This window comes from Amblyraja radiata, chromosome 3, assembly GCF_010909765.2.
Source record: "Amblyraja radiata isolate CabotCenter1 chromosome 3, sAmbRad1.1.pri, whole genome shotgun sequence".
NCBI lineage: Eukaryota > Metazoa > Chordata > Chondrichthyes > Rajiformes > Rajidae > Amblyraja > Amblyraja radiata.
The window spans coordinates 7,826,411-7,841,635 of NC_045958.1; the positions used below are offsets into that span (position 1 = coordinate 7,826,411).

Genomic DNA, 15,225 nt, shown 5'->3' on the forward strand with positions numbered 1-15,225 from the left:
AAGCTGTTAAACTGTGCTTGATGATCAAGCATTTATAAAGTCTGGAATGCATTTACAAAAAGGTCCCCACGATTTCTGAAACCTTCCATTTGAATGTTGAAGTGAGTACCTGATTTTCTCGAGCTTTAGGCAGGGCATAATATCTGTCAGCCATTGAGTATGAGTGGGCGGGGTAGGTTCCGTCCACCTGAGCAGGATTGTTCGCCGAGCCAGAATAGAAGCAAAAGATATAGTGTGGCGTTCAATCTAATATCAAAAATATTAATAAAAAAATTACTGGGAAAGAGTGCCTACAAATGTGTGTCATTGTATTTTTAAATTCTAACGATCCTTCTTCTGAACCGGTCCTGTTTCTCTGAATTTTACCGTTTCAGGAATGCCTGCAGTTTTCTCGGTGGCTGAGCTTATTTTGGGTCTCTGTGTCACTCTTGCCTGTGGAGATACAGAAGTAAGGTTTGCAGGCCAAACCAATTTTGTGGTGAACGAAACAAGTATTTCAGTTATACGCTTGGTTATTGAAAGGATCGGAACACCAGCCAATGTCACAGCACTTTTACTGGTAAGGAACAAAGATTGTCCATGCATTACCATCTTGGAATTGTTGCAATGTTAACTTTCACATTTCAAACAGTTTCACTTGAGTTGATTTAGGTCACTAGAAAATAATCTTTAAATTCCCATTTGTTCATTCCTTTATATATTATTTACTTATTTTTTTATCTATCCATCCATTCATGTTTACACCTAAATTAGTTGTTTTAATTTCTTTATTTCCTCTATGCTATTTCATCTATCTATCTATCTATCTATCTATCTATCTATCTATCTATCTATCTATCTATCTATCTATCTATCTATCTATCTATCTATCTATCTATCTATCTATCTATCTCCTGGTATGTCAGGACTTTCATATGAAGAAAGACTGGATAGACTCGGCTTGTACTCGCTAGAATTTAGAAGATTGAGGGGGGATCTTATAGAAACGTACAAAATTCTTAAGGGGTTGGACAGGTTAGATGCAGGAAGATTGTCCCCGATGTTGGGGAAGTCCTGAACAAGGGGTCACAGTTTAAGGATAAGGGGGAAATCATTTAGGACCGAGATGAGAAAAACATTTTTCACACAGAGAGTGGTGAATCTCTGGAATTCTCTCCCGCAGAAGGTAGTTGAGGCCAGTTCATTGGCTATATTTAAGAGGGAGTTAGATGTGGCCCTTGTGGCTAAAGGGATCAGGGGGTATGGAGAGAAGGCAGGTACAGGATACTGAGTTGGATGATCCGCCATGATCATATTGAATGGCGGTGCAGGCTCGAAGGGCCGAATGGCCTACTCCTGCACCTATTTTCTATGTTTCTATGTTTCTATGATTTTCTTTTTAATTTGATCAAGTCCCAAAGTAGAAACATGACGCAAAGCTCAATTTCCCCATTGTTATCCATTCACAGTCAATGTTGGTCAAAGAATACAAGTAAGTCTATTTCTGGAGGATAAGCTCTGTGCTTTGGGAGTTAAGACACACACTGTTGACTTTATACCTTAAGATAAGTCAGAAGTAAGACATTTGAAATAACAGGAAAATGTATTTCCTACCACATGTGAAATTGGTTGTTATTTTAAATTTTACTGACCTTTAAATTTCTCATTTTTATTAGAATAAATTATTTAGTGCCATTGAACTTCTAAATTATTCTGCCGATAATCACACTATATATTGTCAGCATGAAGGGAAAATAAGATATTTAGAGTATTTAGTACGGACATAACATATGCTTACTTACATTTTCATGCATAGAGGAAATAAAGAAATGAAAACTAATTTAGTTGTAATCCAGCATTTGCAGTTCCATGTGTCTACATTTAACTGCTCCATTGCAACATCCCCCAAGATATGGCTTCTTTGAACAAGTTATCCTCTCTGCGATGGAAGGGCAGCGAGATCCTCTATGCTCCCCTTCTGTGATTGCTCCTTTTCTTTGATCATGTTCTGACCTGGACTTGTGAACACAGCCACACGTATTTCTTCAGCACTTGCCTGCACCGATCCACCTTTCACTTGTCAGGCTTTGTCCTGCCCCCACTTCTTTCTCTTCCCTACTATAATCAGCCTGAAGAAGGGTCCTGACCCAAAACATAACCTATCCATGTTCTGCAGAAATGCTGCCTGACCGACTGAGTTACTCCAGCATTTTGTTTCCTTTTGTAAAGCAGCATCTGCAGTTCCCTGTGTCTAATTTAGCCTATGCGTAGAATCCATTTGCTTGGAGATTGCCACTAGCATTATAAAGGTTTTCTTAACTCTCCACTGAACAGCTTGACTTTTATTCTAAGGCTGTAATATACTGCTGCTAAGTTATTCCTTTTCACGAAACATTTGTTAGTAATTAGAGAAAGGCGATGAATCATGGTGTAAAAATGCTCGTCCTCTGAGGTGCACTTGTTATTTTTGTGATTGCATACAAAGTTGTACCATTTCATCACGATTTAAAAACCTCTGAAATATTCCTAAATGTATATTTAAACATATAAGACATGATCTTACATATTCATTGCAAATCTTCGTAGCTTCAAGGGGAAGATACAGACGATTTTGAGTCTACGTCGGCTGCTGCCCGATTATTAGCAACTGAAACAAATAAAACTGTGTACATCGCAGTCAAGGATGATGATTTTCCAGAAGCGGATGAAACGTTTGTTTTTTCACTAAGTCTGCAGGTAAGTTCATTTTGTTTTATGCCCATTCCAGTTCATCTTTTCTTCATGTGGACAAGCCATTTATTACAGCTTGCTTTTCAAGAGAGAGTTGGATTTAGCCCTTAGGGCTAAAGGAATCAAGGGATATGGGGATAAGGCAGAAATGTGGTACTGATATTGGATGTGTTTACCAAGGAACTGCAGATGCTGGTAAATCGAAGGTACACAAAAATGCTGGAGAAACTCAGCGGGTGCAGCAGCATCTATGGAGCGAAGGAAATAGGCAACGTTTCGGCTCGAAACGTTGCCTATTTCCTTCGCTCCATAGATGCTGCTGCACCCGCTGAGTTTCTCCAGCATTTTTGTGTACCTACTGATATTGGATGATCAGCCATGATCATATTGAATGGCTCGAAGGGACGAATGGCCTCCTCCTGCACCTATTTTCTATGTTTGTATGCAACAAGTTGGTTCCATCAAATCAAATGAAGAGAATGGGCAAACATTTCTTTCCAATGCTTGGAAAGGAGAGGTGAGCAGGCATCTGCAAGGGGATGAGTGGAGATATTTTGTATTGCTTCCTATTCGTTTTTAAGTTTTAATTTACAAAGTAAGGAATTCCTTACTTTGCCCAGGCATGGAGCAGGACTGTTACAAAGTCTAAAGCTGAGTAGTCCCAGCAGAATACAAACCAAAGTCAATACCTAGGCTAAAATCAATCAGTAAATGGCCCTTGATGGTGTAGACATTGCCCTTTACCATCACCCTTCTGATGATTTGTCAGTAAGCTGAATGGGGTGGCAGCTGGCAGGGTGGATTTGTCTTGGTTAATATGCTCTGGCCATATCTCACCTGTTTTCTTTTGCATTGTCAGCTAGACTGGCGGTGCTTGGCTAGAGGTGTGTGTAATTCCTTGGGCAAGTCCCGAGTACTAAAACCAGGATGTCTATCGACCTGTAGTTTTGCCAACATATGCAGTGTATTCATGTGTTTATTAATAAATAACATTTGGTTGAAAGTCAGCATCTAAAACTAGGGGTAGCATGGTGGGGCAATTGGAGAGTTGCTGCCTTATGCCCCTGTCCCACTTAGGAAACCTGAACGGAAACCTCTGGAGACTTTGCGCCCCACCCAAGGTTTCCGTGCGGTTCCTGGAGGTTGCAGGTGGTTGCCGGAGGTTGTAGGTAGTGGAAGCAGGTAGGGAGACTGACAAAAACCTCTGGGAACCGCACGGAAAGTCTCCAGAGGTTTCCGTTCAGGTTTCCTAAGTGGGACAGGTGCATAGCAGCACTAGAGATCTGAGGGTCGATCCTGACTGCAGATCCTATCTGGCTGGAGTTTGTATGTTATCCCTGTCACTGCATGGGTTTTCCCCAGGTGCTCTGGTTATCTCCCAAAGTCTAGAGACGTACAGGTTTGTAGGTTAATTGGCTTTGGTAAAGATTGTAAATCGTCACCAGTGCGTTGGATAGTGTTAGTGTACGGGGATTGCTATTCGGCACGAACTCGGTGGGATAATCTAGCTGAAAATTGAAGCAAATACAATAGCTCACTGCTTGCATGCTCAATCTACTGTCTACTGCTATTTTCATCATTGGTTCTGAGGCGTGTTCTTGGAATTGTGTGAGTTGAAGCAAAATGTGGCAAAATGAGCATTAAATATTTACCTGAATTTTTTTTGTAATTAATGATGCAAGCTATGATCAACAAATTCCTTGTGGGATTTTTTTTTTTCTCCCTTGAGAGAAATGGAACCTCAGCATGTATTTTTGTAGAAGGTTGAGATAAAGTGCTGGAGTAAGTCAGCAGGTCAGGCAGCATCTCTGGAGAATAAGGATGGGTGACGTCTTGGGTCGGAACTCTTCTTCAGACTGAAAGCAGAGGGGAGGGGGGGGGGGGGGGTGCTGGAGGTGGGGAAAGGCCAGAACAAATCAGGGCTGGCCATAGATGACCACGGAAGGGTGGAGCCCACAATGTCCCATTGTTGGCAGGGGTAGAGATTATAACAAAGAGATACAGGGATAAGAACTGTGGAACTAATAGGGTGGGGGAGGGGGAAGAGAGGGAATGCAGGGGTTACTTGAAATTAGTGAAATCAATATTCATACCACTGGGTTGTAAGCTGCCCAAGTGAACCATGTGGTGCTGTTCATCCAATTTGCGTGTGGCCTCGACACCAATAGGTCAGAATGGGAAGGGGAGTTAAAATGTTTGGCAACCAGAACATTTTATTTTTGTAGTTTAGTTTTGCAGCACACTAATAAAAATACAATATAGCATTCAAGAAGTTCAACACCAAAACACAAAAACATCCCCCCACAGTGATTCCCACTGTGGGGGAAGGCACAAAGTCCAGTCCCCATCCTCTTGTCCACCCAGAGTCGGGCCTATTGAGGCCTCCACAGTCGCCGCCACGGCGCCCGATGTTCTCGCCGGGTGATGGTGCTCCGGCGTCGGGAGAACCCCCAGCGGCTTGGGGTGCCAGGAACGGCCGCCTTCTTACCGGAGACCGCGGCTTCCAAGCCAACAGACCACGTTTGACGGAGCTCCACACACTGGCGATCTCGGCGAGAGATCCCAGGCTCCGGGATGTAAAGTTCGGCACCGCAGCTGGCCGCTCCACAGAACCGCGGCTCCACAATGTTTTCATCGGCGGTCCCAGCATACTGGAGTTCCAGCGCGGCGACCCAGGAAAGGCATCGCCCGCTCCACAATAGCGCTCCAGCGCTGCACCGCCGCCAAAGCCGAGGTTCTGGCCAGGTCCCCTCAGGAAACGTCGCTCCAGGACCCGCTGGTAGGCCGCGAGGACAGGTCGAAGGTGCTGCTCGGAGGAAGGCAGCCTCTCCGACCAGGTAGGGACTTGAAAAAGCAGTTTCCCCCTTCCCCCCCCACCACCCCCCACACATAAAAAGATTAGACCCCCCGACTACACACTTTAACGTACTAAAAATAATAAAAAAGAAGTGAAAAAAACGGACAGCTGCAGGACAGGCAGCCGTACAGGACAGCGCCTCCGCAGGTTCATGTGTACAGTGAGAAGCTTTAGAGTATAAAAACATGTACCATTCATTCATCTCATGGCTGTCCTATTATTTCTCTACGTATCACGCCCGATAAGATTTAAAAGATAATTGCATGACATTTTTTAATATTCTCAAACGGAAGTTTAAATGTCATCTTAGCTTTATTATGTCATTAAAAATATGGTGATAGATTTTATGAATGAACAACATAAGAGGCAAGCTTTGCGTGATGAAAATGCATCGTGGCAATTTAAACCTGCAAATGATAAATGTATGGAAATGTTTTTTGTCGCTTCTGTTCCATGTATATACTGTCTTTATGTGAAGCTTTGTGTCACTGCATTGATTTGTAAAAATAATATTCCTCAGTATTATACTTGAAAACAACAGCTACACTTCAAGAGACTGGACTTCAATTGTTAACAGTTTAGGAAACGGTTTATAAAAGCTTTGTTTATAGTGAAATAATTGGCCACATTAAACACATAATGAAAAATCATTTTCATAGGATTAATTAAATGATCAGTATTTTTGGAAATTTCATTTCAAAGCTAACAATACATGAAATAGAAGCTCTGCGTGTTGTCAATTATATCTCAAAGGTAAATGTCCACTTGCTTTTTTTATTGCCATTCAATAGTGTTGTGAGGATAAAAAGATACTTCATTTGTATGTGAAGCCTAAATCTTATTCAAATTACAACGGCAGGTATTTCAAAGCATAGATGGAGTCATTCATGATCTAAATCTAAGTAACATTGTGTTTGAACAGTAAGATGCTAAATAAGTTGCTATGGAAACTTGATAATAGAGTCTAGAGTAGATGGTATGAAGTTCAGGGTTTGGGTTGACTGAATATGAGTCACAAACTGTGTGGAGCCTCGATATTTCCCATGTGGCTTCAGAAAACAAAATCAATGAAACTAATACAATGGCTTTAATATATTAGAGTCCAGCTTATTTTAAAAGGATCAAAATATGTTATGGGTAACATTTTGACAATCAAATTAAATACATGAAGGTTAAATACATGCCCACTTCAGTATATAAGTAAAACAAAATCTCTCTCGAGATGTTTTATACCATTTGAGGTTAGACATTCATTTTTTAGCAAGGAGTTTGGTTACATTTCATTACAGCAATAAAATGTGATTTTTATTCACTTGTTCCAAAGTGAGGTAATGTGTAAGGATTTTAATGCATTGTGTGTTTCACAGACAAGCTTTCTTTAACGTAATTGGTTTATTGCATTGATACATCCATTTCAAAATAAAGAATGTATTTAACTTCCCACAACCATTCAATTTGTTGCTTGAAACGGGTTGTAGAGACCTTTGACCTGGACCTGGGAAGAGAATTCCGCTTTTTAACATTGAAGTCAAAGGATAATGTATAAAGGCGTTATACTGAAAGGAAACTTCATTTTCAAACACAACTGCATACTTCATACCTAGTTTCTTATTGCCATGGTGTCTGAAACAGATTGTCAAATCATGATAAATGAGTTTCAAAAGACCTCCTTATTAACTTGGGTTTCTAATGTAGCTAAGGTGCCCAAAGAACTTTCTTCCTGGAACACTATTAGATATTTTTATATGGTTTTGGATTTCATTCTTCATTACTACAAAACTGTTTAGAAAAATATATATCAAGTAAAATCTGGCAGCTATATTTTTAGTTCAAGTCGTAGGTTTGTGCTGAATATTGCTGTAAAATAAGTAGGAAATGTGAATTATTATTCCACCTGGAACTATTATGATTTGTATTCATTGGAAATTCATAATTTAATTATATCATTTGAAGACAAGTATATGCGTAAACATATGTAATGTTCAGCTGCCAATATGAAGGTGCCTTATAAAAACCAGCTCAATTGGAATAAGGTCCAAAACCTTGATATAAAAGTTTTTTTCTCTTTAGGGAACCTTTGCAGATGTCATGCTTGGAATTCCCAATATTGCCAGAGTAACCATTCTGTCAAATGATAATGCCTTTGGGATTATTTCTTTCAACATGGTGAGTATAATTTTCAGCCGCTGAAAATGTCTGGCATATTTAGACCTTTTTGAGTTTGTAATTATTAGGGCTGATTAATGGGTGGAAAATGTGCGCGCCTGAAATCTCAATGTATACTCCTAGTAAGAGAGATGGTCTGCCAAAACCATGCTTTTGTTAGATTTCTCTTATTGTTTACTGATCAAGTGTTACAGTGTGTGTGTAAGACTGTTGTGGTGTCCAACCACAATAAAGAAACTCTCAAGGTTTGAAAGACATTGGAGGAGCTGATTTATGATATTAAACAAGATTTAGCTAGGATAATAGGAGTTAGAAAATTAAAATGTAGATTTCACAATTTTAACATCAAGTCAAAGTATTGTTAAGAAATCAATGATAACTAAATGCATCAGTATTTTTTGGTTTACAAGGTTAATTCCCGGGATGGCGGGACTGTCATATGCTGAGAGAATGGAGCGGCTGGGCTTGTATACGCTGGAGTTTAGAAGAATGAGAGGGGATCTTATTGAAACATATAAGATTATTAAGGGTCTGGACACGCTAGAGGCAGGAAACATGTTCCCAATGTTGGGGGAGTCCAGAACCAGGGGCCACCGTTTAAGAATAAGGGGTAAGCCGTTTAGAACGGAGACGAGGAAACACTTTTTCTCACGGAGAGTTGTGAGTCTGTGGAATTCTCAGCCTCAGAGGGTGGTGGAGGCCGGTTCTCTTGATATTTTCAAGAGAGAGCTAGATAGGTCTCTTAAAGATAGCGGAGTCAAGGGATATGGGGAGAAGGCAGGAACGGGGTACTGATTGGGGATGATCAGCCATGATCACATTGAATGGCAGTGCTGGCTCGAAGGGCCAAATGACCTACTCCTGCACCTATTGTCTATTGGTACTGTAGTTTTTACTGTGCATTTATTTAGTACAACAACATAGAACAGTTTTAACTTGATGTTTTGATTGTTGCTGTGGAAATATAGACTATTGAATTATGCTTAAAATGGGAATAGTGATTAAGAGTTTGCTTCAACGTATTATAGTGACCACTCTTTCACCTCGCAATTTATTTTTTTAAACTCCCATACATTCCAAATCTGAGGAAAGACATTCTTGCCATAGAGGGAGTACAGAGAAGGTTCACCAGACTGATTCCTGGGATGTCAGGATTTCCATATGAAGAAAGACTGGATAGACTCGGCTTGTACTCGCTAGAATTTAGAAGATTAAGGGGGGATCTTATAGAAATGTACAAAATTCTTAAGGGGTTGGACAGGCTAGATGCAGGAAGATTGTTCCTGATGTTGGGGAAGTCCAGAACAAGGGGTCACAGTTTAAGGAAAAAGGGGAAATCCTTTAGGACCGAGATGAGAAAAACATTTTTCACACAGAGAGTGGTGAATCTCTGGAACTCTCTGCCACAGAAGGTAGTTGAGGCCAGTTCATTGGCTATGTTTAAGAGGGAGTTAGATGTGGCCCTTGTGGCTAAAGGTATGTGGCCCTTGTGGCTAAAGGTATGGAGAGAAGGCAGGTACAGGATACTGAGTTGGATGATCAGCCATGATCATATTGAATGGCGGTGCAGGCTCGAAGGGCCGAATGACCTACTCCTGCACCTATTGTCTATGTATCTATGTATCTATGTATCTATACACTTAAGAGCTCTCCCTATTTCCAGTGCTCTACGGCTACCACATTGTTCCAAATGATTTGTTATCAAACTCTCAATATTCCTTGACATCCGGGGATCCCTAGCCTACATACCCTTACTTGCCACCTCATAGAAATATGTTGTATTTAAGAAGGAACTGCAGATGCTGGAAAATCGAAGGTACACAAAAATGCTGGAGAAACTTAGCGGGTGCAGCAGCATCTATGGAGCGAAGCAGATAGGCAACGTTTCGGGCCGAAAGGGTTTCGAAATATGTTGGCCTGACTCACAATTCCATTTCAGGAATATGGAGCTGGTGCCAGTCAATGCTTGCTATGTCCTGCCCAATGATAAAATTTGCCTACAGCCTCCCCCCCCCCCCCCCCAAAAAAAGAAATACAGGCGCAATTCCTGGACTATTATTTTCCTTTTCCATGCTACTTTGAAACCTACTGATTTATGGTCACTATCCACAAAGTGCTCAATTACTGACTGACATTTCCTCCACTTGCCAGGCTTAATTTCCTTTGCATTAGCTCTAGGTCAAGCTCTGCTCCATTCTTGATACATACTGGCACTCATAACTCCTGGGTGCTGATTAAAAATTCCATCCCATCTAATCCTTTCACACAAAGATGATTCTAGATAATATGGTTAATGCTGTGTGGCCAAATTCTGCTCTGACTCCATTAAGAAGTTTGGAGAGGAGCCAAACATAGTGGGCCGTATCTCGGACAATGACAAGACAGAGAACAGAAAGGTGATGGATAACTTTGTAACAAGGGACCAAGGCACACAATATAAACAGGATGAAGTTTGTGACTTCAGCAAACATTGTGGTGTCCACTCCCCAATCAACATCAGTTGTGCTGAAGTGGGGATGGTCAACATCTTCAGGTACCCAGCCATAAACATCATCAACAATTTGATGTGGAGCACCACATTGAAGCCACGGCTATGTAAACACACCAACACCTCTACTTTCATAGGAGTCGAGGGATGTTCAGCATGCCTTCACCAACTCTTGCCAACTTATACAGGTGCACCATAGATAGCATCCACTTGGTTTGGCGGCAGCTCTACCCAAGACCACAAGAAATTACAAAGAGTTGTGGGTGTAGCCTAGTTCATCACACAAGCCAACCTCCCCTTTCACTACCTCTCCCCTTGGGCAGAAGATACAAAAGCTTAAACGCCTGTACCACTGGATTCAGAATGGCTTCTTCCCTGCTGTTATCAGGACCACTGAACAATCCTCTCATAAGCTAAGGGTGTAGTCCTGATCTCTCAACCTACCTCATTGCACTCCTTGCACTTTTTTCTTATTGGCTCTTTCTCTGTAGCTATACGTCATAACATTATATTCTGCAATCTGATATGTTTCTCTCTGCACTACCTGCTGTACTTGTGTACAGCTTTGTTGTACTCATGCATAGTGGGATTTGACTAGCATGCAAACCAAACTTTTCACTATCGCGATGAAATTAACGATAATAAACCAATAGCAATAATGGAGGAGTTGAAATCCCCAGCTGCCACTATCTTGCCATAATACTGGTTCTCTTGTATCTTATTCTGATTATTGGGAAACCAATAGTATAATCCCAGTAAAATGATCACCATTTTTTTTCTATTTCTAAGCTCTATCCACATGGCCTCCTTTGAAGAGCCATCTCGGATATCTTCCCTCATTACTATTGTCTTTATCAATAATGTAATCCTTCTTCCTCTTTTACATCTCTCCCGATCGCACCTGTCATTAGCCCTATTTTAAACCATATCTCAATAATTGCATCATTATTAATATTATTATTCCAACATTCCAACTTCATCCTCCTGACCAGTTGAGCTCCTTGTATGAAAATAGTTGCTATTTAACCTTCCACTCCCCGTATGTGCCCATGTCTGCTCCGTCTACTGGACTGATCTAGTTTTTCTTCCATGTTCCATACCTTCTGTGTCCCACACCCTACCAGTTTAACACTCAGCAACACAAGCAAATCTTGCAGCACAGATATTGGATCCATTGCCTATCATTACCTGCTGCACATCTAGTGTGTCTTCTGTTAGTCTTGCTTCCCATTGCTGCAACTTTGATTTCTAATAGGTCATATTCTTTTCCAGATCATATTCTTTGCCCTTCTCCCAAAATATTTTGGGACGTTTCTTTGATCTTGCTGCCAGTGCTATTTTGGCCCCCTTCATCCTCAAATTACTTTTTTTTTTTAGTATTTCCTTAATCTTTGTTTACCCCTTTGGGGCAATCCAGCTTTCAAAACTTGCTATAGAACAGTACAGCACAAGAACAGGCCCTTCGGCCCACAATGTCTGTGTTGAATGATGCCAAGACCATGCTTATCTATCTGCACATAACCCATATTCCTCCATTCCTTACATATCCACATGCCTTTCCATAAGCCTCTTAAATACCACTAATGTATCAGCTTCAACCACCACCGCTTGCAGCATGTTCCATGCACTTCCCACCCTCTGTGTGTAAAAAAAAATAATTGCTCTGCATATCTCCTTTAAACGTTGCCCCTTTCACCTTATAGCTATGCCATCTAGTATTTGATTCTTTCCATCCTGAGAAACAAATTCTGACTGTCTACCTGATCTATGCCTCTCATAATTTTATATACTTCTATCAGGTCTCTCTGCAACCTCTGGCATTCCAGAGAAAACAATCAAAGTCTGTCCAACCTGTCCCTGGAGCTAATAGCCCATAATCCAACCATTATTCCTAAACCTGCTGCATGGTAAACCCCCTCTGCACCCTCTGCCATGTTAAGGGCCTGTCCCACTTACGTGTCATTGGCACGCTAATTACGCGACCTCGTGGTCGTGTTGAGCCGTGACGGTCCCGCGAAGGTCACGTGCCCGCACAGCCGTCTGGAGTGTGTGACGTCATTTGAAGATAGACACAAAGCTGGAGTAACTCTGCGGGACCGGCAGCATCTCTGGAGAGAAGCAATGGGTGATGTTTTGGGTCGAGGGCCTTCTTCAGTCTGAAAAGAAGGGTCTTGACCCGAACCGTCACCCATTGCTTCTCTCCAGAGATGCTGCCGGTCCCGCTGAGTTACTCCAGCTTTGTGTCTTTCTTCAATTCTCTTGACCTCGCTCTGGGAGTAGAAGTGGGGGCGGATCCGGACCGCAACGGCCGTGAGCCCTAGGCCGAGCTCGGCGATCGTTTGCCTGCTTCTGCTGCTGTTGGAGGTGAGACGTTGCGTCGCGCCAGGGTCTTGGGCCTGTCCCACTTTGGCCATCAGTTCCGCGACAGGCCGTTGGCGCGCAAAGATTTCGTTCGCTACTAAAATTTCGGAGCCCCGCGCGATGTCGCACACAACTACATACCCCTCCGCGCTTCTCAGTGGGACCGGCCCCGCGCGGCCATACGATGCCCATGCGCCTCAACGCGACCTCGAGGTCGTGTAATTTGCGTGCCAAGGACACGTAAGTGGGACAGGCCCTTTACCGGTCTTCTCATCATTCCCTCCTCTGTCCCTTGATATCCAGGGTTCCTCGTGACGTATCAAGTACATGTAGGTAGCTTTAAGTTAACCAAGAAGCAGTGGCAACATATATTGGACAATTTAATCAGAATGAAGCCTTCAATTGGCAACTTTACCTGCAATGGATAAGCATGGTGGGGAGACTAGCATTGCAGGAAAAGATTTCAAAAATGGACATGGCAAGAATCTGAAGAATCGACAGAATTTCAAGATGTATCTGTCGTGAGTTTTTTTTAATTGAGCCTTTGCAGCTGTGCATCATCTGATACTAAGGAAAGGGAACCATGATATCCTTAAACAATTTCATTTTGAATGCTGAATATTTCACGGTGAAAATGCATGCTTTGCTGAATTCCTGTTATGGATAAATATAAATTGTATGCCCAGTCCTGTTTAATTACTTGCATGTTGTAATTCTTAATGTTTAGATTAATTTAAACCAACTTTATTAGGTGACATAGTTGTGAATTCCCCATTCTTGTTAATAATGAAAATTTCAAATTTTACAAGAATTGTTTTTAGAATGTAAGAAATTAAGCATTGACACAGAAATTAAAGGGCAATCCAAATGCAATTTCTGTCATCAGTCCCTTTTATATTAAAGACTGGTTCTGTGAACTTTGTAACCCAACAAATTGGTTGATTTCAGCAAAGATTCTTTCCCATATAATAAAGAATTTGCTGAAAGGCTTTGCAAATTAGATTTATTTGATGTAAGTGATTGATGTTGTCAGGGTTATTAATCTGTCAATGTTCTTCATGCTGAGGTATATTGCTGAAATAATATTTTCTGTCTCTCCCACAGTCTTCCACAATCATTGTCAGTGAAGCAAGGGAGAGAAAAGAACTTGTCCCGCTTATACTAATCAGAAAGAAAGGAACCTATGGGACCGTAACTGTGACCTTTGAGGTAAGGGATATCAGATTACTTCATTTTCATCTTGGCTTATTACTGGAGCCCAGCATTTGGTCCGGTGCCATTAGCTGATTTAAAGCAGTTAATTAAATAGAACACAACTTTTATGATTAGGCAGCCATCCGGCTTAAAGATTGATTAGTTTCATGATTTTGCTCTTTGGATTGATGTTTGAATATTTCCACTAGAAAAGGAGCTACCTGAACACCTTAGTTTAATCGAAAAGATTTAAAACATAGCACCTCCATCAATGCAGTGTTTTATTCCTTTCACTAAAACCTTCCTTGAAAATCTTAACAAAAGCAACGGGATTTGAGGATCTAATTATTATTTATTTTTCAGGCACTATGAAGATGTCACAGCCAGTTTACCATTCATTCCAAATTGTTATGACCGAGGGCAGTTAAGAGTCAACTGCATTGCTGTGGGTCTTGGGACACATATAGATCAAAATGGATGCGGATGACAGAATTCCTTTCCAGACAATCTTTGTATGTGGTTCCCATCACTAGTGCACATGGGATTTACACTTGTGTCTCCACATCAATTATTCAGGCCTCTGGGTAGTCATCCAGTAATTTAACTACTAAGTGGCCCATATTATCCAATTTTCGGAGATATGTTCTCGTAGTGCAGATGAAGGGATATAATATTTATAAATGCCTTAATGCCTTGAAAAGGCATTTGATAAGATATGATTTAAATTTTTTTTTAAATTAAATGCAAACACAAGGGATTGGAGGGAGACCCGAACTAAAGGACAAAAGAGAGTGCAAATAATTGGATCATTTTCAGACTGTTACTGTCAGAAAGGTTAGTTCTAAATCCAAATTGTTACACATTGAGAACAGTTAAGAGTCAACCACATTGCTGTGTGATTTGAAATGCAAATAGGCCAAAATGGATAAAGATTATATAATTCTTACCCTGACAATTTGATTATTTATAATCTATAATACTAACCAGATGAAAGAACATGTATCACAAAAATATTGATTTGTTTTGGAAGTACTACAATGCAGATAATAATAATAATGGATGGGATTTATATAGCGCCTTTCTAATACTCAAGGCGCTTTACATCGCATTATTCATTCACTCCTCAGTCACACTCGGTGGTGGTAAGCTACTTCTGTAGCCACAGCTGCCCTGGGGCAGACTGACGGAAGCGTGGCTGCCAATCTGCGCCTACGGCCCCTCCGACCACCACCAGTCACTCACACACATTCACACACATTCACACACAGGCAAAGGTGGGTGAAGTGTCTTGCCCAAGGACACAACGACAGTATGCACTCCAAGCGGGATTCGAACCGGCTACCTTCCGGTTGCCAGCCGAACACTTAGCCCATTGTGCCATCTGTCGTCCCAGATGAAACAGAGCAGGCTAGTTTTTTTTCCCCCTACAAGAACACACTAAAAACTTCAG

At 41.3% G+C, this 15,225-nt stretch overlaps 1 protein-coding gene across 1 annotated transcript in view; it reads left to right on the forward strand.

Moving 5' to 3' along the window:
• Positions 1–15,225, forward strand: part of adgrv1 (adhesion G protein-coupled receptor V1) — a 486,575-nt gene that overhangs the window by 14,784 nt on the left and 456,566 nt on the right. Inside the window, exons 2-5 of the mRNA XM_033017268.1 lie at positions 375–559; positions 2,566–2,715; positions 7,637–7,732; positions 13,686–13,790. Coding sequence (XP_032873159.1) covers positions 377–559; positions 2,566–2,715; positions 7,637–7,732; positions 13,686–13,790 — 534 coding nt within the window. The 5' untranslated portion in view covers positions 375–376. The remainder of the gene's footprint in view (positions 1–374; positions 560–2,565; positions 2,716–7,636; positions 7,733–13,685; positions 13,791–15,225) is intronic.